The sequence below is a fragment of the Oncorhynchus nerka genome, linkage group LG24 (genome assembly GCF_034236695.1).
Source record: "Oncorhynchus nerka isolate Pitt River linkage group LG24, Oner_Uvic_2.0, whole genome shotgun sequence".
Taxonomy (NCBI): Eukaryota; Metazoa; Chordata; class Actinopteri; order Salmoniformes; family Salmonidae; genus Oncorhynchus; species Oncorhynchus nerka.
The window spans coordinates 10191881-10200844 of record NC_088419.1 but is presented as its reverse complement, the minus strand read 5'-3'; the positions used below and the strand labels follow the sequence as shown (position 1 = coordinate 10200844).

At 43.6% G+C, this 8964-nt stretch overlaps 1 protein-coding gene across 1 annotated transcript in view; it reads right to left on the bottom strand.

The window, feature by feature from the left end:
* Positions 1 to 6312: 6312 nt before the first annotated feature.
* The window catches only part of LOC115124637 (G-protein coupled receptor 176-like), a 30443-nt gene continuing 27791 nt past the window's right edge, over positions 6313 to 8964 (bottom strand). Inside the window, exon 3 of the mRNA XM_065008600.1 lies at positions 6313 to 7962. Within this exon, the coding sequence (XP_064864672.1) occupies positions 6726 to 7962 (1237 nt within the window). The 3' untranslated portion in view covers positions 6313 to 6725. The remainder of the gene's footprint in view (positions 7963 to 8964) is intronic.

Below are 8964 nucleotides of genomic sequence, written 5' to 3'. Positions count from 1 at the left end.
AGAAATTCGGCTTGTCACCAAAAGCACTCACAAACTTCTACAGATGCACAATCGAGAGCATCCTGGCGGGCTGGTACGGCAACTGCTCCGCCCTCAACCGTAAGGCTCTCCAGAGGGTAGTGAGGTCTGCACAACACATCACCGGGGGCAAACTACCTGCCCTCCAGGATACCTACACCACCCGATGTTACAGGAAGGCCATAAAGATCATCAAGGACATCAACCACCCGAACCACTGCCTGTTCACCCCGCTATCATCCAGAAGGCGAGGTCAGTACAGGAGCATCAAAGCTGGGACCGAGAGACTGAAAAACAGCTTCTATCTCAAGGCCATCAGACTGTTAAACAGCCACCACTAACATTGAGTGGCTGCTGCCAACACACTGTCATTGACACTGACCCAACTCCAGCCACTTTAATAATGGGAATTGATGGGAAATGATGTAAATATATCACTAGCCACTTTAAACAATGCTACCTTATATAATGTTACTTACCCTACATTATTCATCTCATATGCATACGTATATACTGTACTCTAGATCATCGACTGCATCCTTATGTCACTAGCCACTTTAACTATGCCACTTTGTTTACTTTGTCTACATACTCATCTCATATGTATATACTGTACTCGATACCATCTACTGTATGCTGCTCTGTACCATCACTCATTCATATATCCTTATGTACATATTCCTTATCCCCTTACACTGTGTATAAGACAGTAGTTTTGGAATTGTTAGTTAGATTACTTGTTGGTTATCACTGCATTGTCGGAACTAGAAGCACAAGCATTTCGCTACACTCGCATTAACATCTGCTAACCATGTGTATGTGACAAATAAAATTTGATTTGATTTGAACCAGTTATTAAATCCAAGGGTTCACATACGTTTCCCACCCTGCACTGTGAATGTTTACACGGTGTGTTCAATAAAGACATCAAAACGTATAATCATTTGTGTTATTAGTTTAAGCAGACTGCGTTTGTCTATTGTTGTGACTTAGATGAAGATCAGATGAAATTGTATGACCAATTTATGCAGAAATCCAGGTATTTCCAAAGGGTTTACATACTTTTCATACATTCATACTTTTCATACATGCCACTGTATGTTGACATGTTGCATATAAATCTCAGTCAGTGACCAACATCGCGTTCAAAAAAAACTAAATGACAAAGTACATGATTCAGACCTTGTGACTACAAGCGCTACAATAAAATATCTTTATATAAAGGGTTGTAGATTAAATCTGACTATCAATTGATCAAGAGACTTTCTTTAGGCCTATATGTATTTCTCATTTCATTTATACCATGCAGACTGTGTTGTAAATGGAGCAGTATTGATCTGCAGCTTCTCTGTAGAGTCAATAGAATTGATCCGTGGAGACTTGGTAGGTAGGAGATCTTTCCCCTCACTCCAGCCTCTCGGGGTTGCATCCTAAAAGGCACCCTGTTCCCTTTATAGTGCACTACTTTTGAAGAGAAGGTCAAAAAGTAGTGCACTATATAGGAAATAGGACATTTTGGACTGACCCTCTACTAGGGATGGTCCATTAGGAGTGTTTCTCAATCTGTTATATAAACAGGGACGGGCAAATTTATTTAAAAAAAAAAAAACGTTTAGACGTGTGTATTGTTGTGAATTGTTAGATACTACTGCACTGTTGGGAACACAATCATTTTTGCTACACCTGCAATAACATCTGTTAAATATGTGTATGTGTTTTTTATTTCACCTTTATTTAACCAGGTAGGCTAGTTGAGAACAAGTTCTCATTTACAACTGTGACCTGGCCAAGATAAAGCAAAGATGTGCGACACAAACAACAACACAGAGTTACACATGGAATAAACAAACGTACAGTCAATAATACAATAGAAAAAGTCTATATACAGTGTGTGCAAATGAGGTAGGATAAGGCAGGTGAGGCAATAAATAGGCCATAGTGATGAAATAATTACAATATAACAATTAAACACTGGAGTGATAGATGTTCAGAAGATAAGTGTGCAAGTAGAGATACTGGGGTGCAAAGGAGCAAAAAAATCAAATCAAATAACAGTATGGGGATGAGGTAGTTGGATGGGCTATTTACAGATGGGCTATGTACAGGTGCAGTGATCTGTGAGATGCTCTGACAGCTGTTGCTTAAAGCTAGAGAGGGAGATATGAGAGAGATTTTTGCCGTTCGTTCCAGTCATTGGCAGCAGAGAACTGGAAGGAAAGACGACCAAAGGAGGAATTGTTTTTTGGGGGTGACCAGTGAGATATACCTGCTGGAGCGCGTGCTACGGGTGGGTGCTGCTATGGTGACCAGTGAGCTGAGATAAGGCGAGGCTTTACCTAGCAGAGACTTGTAGATGACCTGGAACCAATGGGTTTGCCGACGAATATGAAGCAAGGGCCAGTCAACGAAAGCATACAGGTCGCAGTGGTGGATAGTATATGGGACTTTGGTGACAAAACGGATGGCACTGCGATAGACTGCATCCAATTTGCTGAGTAGTGTTGGAGGCTATTTTGTAAATGACATCGCCGAAGTCAAGGATCGGTAGGATAGTCAGTTGCCAGTCATAATGCCAACTCCTTGTCACTCATTGGTTTGAGCAATGAGCAAGGAAGTTTGCAAGAGCAGAAACAGATCTGGGACCAGGCAAACTATGTTTTTTTCCCCTCCTGAGGTACAGCTAACATCAAAACTAACACTCTAGCATCTCAGGGACCGGAAAGCGATATCTCACCGACTGGGGCCAGTCCAGGAACAGGAGGTTGAAGAACACTGAAGAATTTCATTGTAGAATATGAACAAAGCACGAGGACAATTCTGTTAATTCAAAGTTATTTTATATGCATACTGTACAATTGCACTTATCATGTTATTCATTGCATTGAAGTCACTATATCTGTAGTACAAAGGGTTGGCATTGGAAAGGAATGATATTCAACACACCTGAAGACACCTGTTCTACTCTAGAGAAAGAACACCAAAGTAACATATAATGCAGATTAAACCCACATATGGACAGCTACGACTCAAGGCTTTACAAATGTTTCTAAATGAAATATATCATCCTTTTGACGAAAAAACAACTCAAGAGAAAATACCGCGACTATGGTGACACGATGTTAACGCAAAAGTGAAAGGTTTGACACAGATAAAAGACTTGATGACAGTTGAATCATGTTAGAAGATGTTTTGGAAAAACACCTTCAGAAACACCCAGAATCTATGATACATCCAGTGTTCGTGTTACTTAACTATCCATGTCAATCCCAATGTAAATGTGTCCTTCCAAGAATTAAATGTGTGTACGTTCCAATACATCATTGGCCTGAAGTCCAACATTTTCTTAGAAATCAACTAGATTGAATTGATTGGACTAATTACGTTGAATAAAACAGAGGTATTGAAAAGGTTTTTAAGCCCCTGCTGCCCCGTTCAGCAGTGCCAGAACAAATCAACTGTTTCATGGAAAGGTATATTATTTTATTTTTTAAGTGAGAACATCCAAACCAGGACATTGGGGATAATATATAATAAATATGCCATTTAGCAGACGCTTTTATCCAAAGCGACATACAGTCATGCGTCCGTTCTGTTTTACGTACGGATGGTCCCGGGAATAAAACCCACCACCGTGGCGTTACAAGGACCACGAAGAGATTGGGATCGACCAATGTCTCCAGACAAACTTGGCTTTAGACATTAGACCTGGGCTATTAGGTGTTGTGCGAGGCCTGGTGCGCGGCCTTTTACCTACTAGCCTGTTATTTACATAACATGTATTCATTACACCAGGTATTCACAAACTGGGGTACGCAATGCCGTCGGAGGTACGCCAAATAAAAATGTGATTCACTTTTTTTTAAATAAAAAATTCTCTCACATTTTTTAAACAGTACATTTATATTTTCCAACGGGGCTATACATTTGGATGAGGTTTATTTCTCGCCTGAGTAGCCTTGTTTCACTGCCAAAAATAAAATGAAACCATCTAATGTTCAGCGAAATAACAACACAATGTCAAATACAGGGAGCCTAGTCAAATAATTAACATCCAATCACATTAACTGTTACTCATCCAATCACATTAACCGTTACTCATCCAATCACATTAACCGTTACTCATCCAATCACATTAACCGTTACTCATCCAATCACATTAACTGTTACTCATCCAATCACATTAACCGTTACTCATCCAATCACATTAACCGTTACTCATCCAATCACATTAACCGTTACTCATCCAATCACATTAACCGTTACTCTCTCACGGGAAACCAACACTCTTGCGCAGACATTTAGAAAGGAAACATGACAATTTGAAAAACAAGACACAGGAGTTTTTTGAGTGAGAATAAAGACAACTTTCAAGTAGTAAGACATGTATAAAAGCAACAAATACCATTAATAAGAAGGGGCTAGAAGTGTCTTATATGGTGAGCTACCCAGTGGCTGGGACAGGAAAGCCTCATACTATTGTGGAGGACTTAATTCTTCCTGCTGCCATGGATATGGGGTGGCAGGGTGGCCTAGTGGTTAGAGTGTTGGACTAGTTAGACAAGTAACCGGAAGTTCAAACCCCCGAGCTGACCCCTGAACAGGCAGTTCCTATGCTGTCATTGAAAATAAGAATGTGTTCTTAACTGACTTGCCTAGTTAAATAAATCAAATAAAATATGGCTGGGACAATGCTGGGAGGAAAAACCCAAAAAACTATACAGACAATGTCTTCATCAAACAACACTGTTTCACAACGCATCAATGACATGGCAGGAGATGTTTGAAACAATTATTTCTTCGCATACAAGCCAATTAATTATATGTGTTACAGCTGGATGAGTCAACAGATGTGGCAGGCCTGGCACAGCTCCTGGTATATGTCTGATACATTTATGTAATAATAATACTACTAATAATATGTTCATCCTCTTCTGCAACCAGGACAACATGAGAGGATATTTTTGAAAGTACTGGACAGCTTTGTGACGTCAAATGGACTTTGGTGGTCAAGATGTGTTGGTATCTGTACTGATCGCGCAAAAGCCATGACAGGGAGACGTAGTGGAGTGGTAACACGCGTGCAAACAGTTGCTCCCGACGCCACTTGGGTACACTGCAGCATCCACCGAGAGGCTCTTGGGTACACTGCAGCATCCACCGAGAGGCTCTTGGGTACACTGCAGCATCCACCGAGAGGCTCTTGGGTACACTGCAGCATCCACCGAGAGGCTCTTGGGTACACTGCAGCATCCACAGAGAGGCTCTTGGGTACACTGCAGCATCCACCGAGAGGCTCTTGCTGCCAAGAGAATGCCTGAAAGCTTGAAAGACGTTTTGGACACTACAGTGAAAATTGTTAACTGTTAAAGCAAGGCCCCTGAACTCTCGTGTATTTTCTTAAAGTTCTTTACTGACCATCCTTTTCACTTGTCTGACCGCATGATGATGAGTTTCTCACACGACTGGCCTGTCTGGGTGATGTTTTTTATCGCCTGAATGATCTGAATCTAGGATTACAGGGACTCTCTGCAACTATATTCAATGTGTGGGACAAAATTGAGGTTATGATTTAGAAGTTGGAGCTCTTTTCTGTCTGCATTAACAAGGACAACACACAGGTCTTTCCGTCATTGTATGACTTTTTGTGTGCAAATGAACTCAAGCTTACAGACCATGTCAAATGGGATATAGCATTTACGCAGGTACATTCCCGAAACAGACAAACAACTGGATTCGTTATCCCTTTCATGCCCTGCCTCCAGTCCACTTACCGATATCTGAACAAGAGAGTCTAATTGAAATTGCAACAAGTGGTTCTGTGAAAATATAATTTAATCAGAAGCCACTGCCAGATTTATGGATTGGGCTGCGTTCAGAGTATCCTGCCTTGGCAAATAGCGCTGTTAAGACACTGATGCCCTTTGCAACCACGTACCTATGTGAGAGTGGATTCTCGGCCCTCACTAGCATGAAAATTAAATACAGGCACAGACTGTGTGGAAAATGATTTAAGACTGAGACTCTCTCCAATACAACCCAACATTGCAGAGTTATGTGCATCCTTTCAAGGACACCCTTCTCATTAACCTGTGGTGAGTTATTCACTATTTTCCATGAACAGATAAGGTTTTATATGTAAGATAAAGTATTGATTATTATTATATTATAATTTGTGACCTGGTTCTATAAGAGCTCTTTGTGACAAAAACTCACACTCATTCTTATGTTTAATAAATGTATAGTATAGTGTGTGTGTGTGTGTGTGTGTGTGTGTGTGTGTGTGTGTGTGCAGGCTTACAATGATGGCAAAAAACAACATTTGAGAGTGCGCTGACCCTGATGCTAGAGGGGATACAGCTGGAGGTTGAATGTTTGAAGGGGTACGGGACTATAAAACGTTTGGGAACCACTGCATTACACGACAGAGAGAATCAACAATGAGACAGACTCATCGAGCTCTGGAGTTGTACTTTCTGTTCTCTCTTACAGGGGGCCCTTGGGCAGGTGGTTGGTCAGGTGGTTGATCAGGTGATTGGTCAGATAGTTGGTCAGGTGGTTGATCAGGTGGTTGGTCAGGTGGTTGATCAAGTGGGGTTTCCTCCACTGACTTTGTACCCAGTCATTGACACAAAACGGATCACAAATCATCCACATGCTGACCTCCGCCGATAGCTGTGATCAGGGGCCATCAGTTCAAAGGTCGGGGTTTATAGTTCAGGGGTCGATGTGGGGAAGGTGCTGACCTTGTTGTTCCTGCTGATTCGTCGTTCTGGCCTTGGGCGTGGCTGTTTGGTCTGGATCAGTTCCTCTGGGGTGTTCCCTAGCGGTGGGAGGAGCCTCTTTTTACTGTTCCTGGTCTCCGGCAGCCACTGGGGCGGCAGCTCAAATGGCCCGAACCCAAACTGGGTGGCGTCCTCGGGCTCCGTGGGGGTTGCTGGCGCCACCTGTGACGAGGAGGTGTAAGCACAGGCACGGACAGGTGAGACCTCGGGCAATAAGAGAGGAGGTTGTTCTTTAGATACCGGGATGCTCTCTCTGGTTGGTTCGGTCTCTTTCTGTAGAACCACCTTCCCTCCATGTCTCCCTCCTCCCCCTCCTCCTCCTGCCTGGTGGTGGTTCTCATTGGGATGAGGACAGCCGCCCACCCCTGATGAAGGGCTCGCATTCTCCACCTCCTCCTCCTCTTCATCGGTCGGCCTAAAGATCTGCTGCTGTCCGATATTAAACATCTCCAGGAGCTGGCTCCCAGCGCGAGCAGACCCCTCCAGGGTCCCAGACCCTCCCAACCCTCCCTCGCCCCTCAGCCCCAGATCCCCTGTGCTGACCACGTTACGCCGGCTGTAGCGTCTGTGTACCCGGACTAGAACATCAAACAGGCAGCGTCGAGCCGAGCCGTTCACCGTCAGAAACAGTAGAGGGTTGGTGAGGAGAGACACCTTGGGCAGCCAGATGGCCGTGAGATGGAGAGAAAGGGACAAGTCCTCCCCGTCCCCGAGAAGAGTGCGGTATACCACCAACGCCCCATAGGGGGCGCTACAGGCTGAGAAGGCTAACACCACAGCCAGTAACGTAGCATGTAGCTCAGCCTCGCGTTGAGAGACATAAGGGATGGAGATGGAGTTCTGAGGTGTTCTTAATGCTGCGATGATCACCTTCTTCTTCTGGCTGGCGTTGAGAGCTCTGCGAATCAGGACCATTAACAGGAAGACGACAACGAGCGGAAGGATCACCGTGGTTACGTTGTAGGTCAACACGTAGACCATGTGACCCAGGGAGCGGGCACGGGCGTCGGAACAGGACGAGGTTGCATACACGTCCGTAACGTTGGTTAAGGCGAACACGGGCACGCTGGCGATGGTGGCGTGGATCCAGATGTAGATGACGAGGTCACGTGACCTGGCGTCTGAGATCTTCCTCTCCAGAGGGTAGAGGACAGAGTAGTACCTAGAGAGGAGGAGAGGATAGACAACATTACAGACCGCAGAGCATTCATTCACACTGAGTTGAGCCTCTGCAGTGACACTTTAACCGTAACATTAACCAGTACAAACCGAGTCAAAACAGAAGCAACAGAAGAACACGTACACAATGTAAGCATTCTGTTCTCTGAGTGTTAGATCAGGACAGTAGTAACTACGAAGGCTTTGTATGTTCGATATAGATCAGGACAGTAGTAACTACGACCACAGCCAGTAACGATCAGGACAGTAGTAACTACCAAGGTTTTGTGTGTTCGATGTAGATCAGGACAATAGTAACTACGAAGGCTTTGTGTGTTCGATGTAGATCAGGACAGTAGTAACTACGAAGGTTTTGTGTGTTCGATGTAGATCAGGACAATAGTAACTACGAAGGTTTTGTGTGTTCGATTTTTTTATTTTTTTTTTTTATTTCACCTTTATTTAACCAGGTAGGCTAGTTGAGAACAGGTTCTCATTTGCAACTGCGACCTGGCCAAGATAAAGCATAGCAGTGTGAACAGACAACACAGAGTTACACATGGAGTAAACAATTAACAAGTCAATAACACAGTAGAGAAAAAAAGGGGAGTCTATATACAATGTGTGCAAAAGGCATGAGGAGGTAGGCGAATAATTACAATATTGCAGATTAACACTGGAGTGATAAATGATCAGATGATCATGTACAGGTAGAGATATTGGTGTGCAAAAGAGCAGAAAAGTAAATAAATAAAAACTATGGGGATGAGGTAGGTGAAAATGGGTGGGCTATTTACCAATAGATTATGTACAGCTGCAGCGATCGGTTAGCTGCTCAGATAGCTGATGTTTGAAGTTGGTGAGGGAGATAAAAGTCTCCAACTTCAGCGATTTTTGCAATTCGTTCCAGTCACAGGCAGCAGAGTACTGGAACGAAAGGCGGCCGAATGAGGTGTTGGCTTTAGGGATGATCAATGAGATACACCTGCTGGAGCGCGTGCTACGG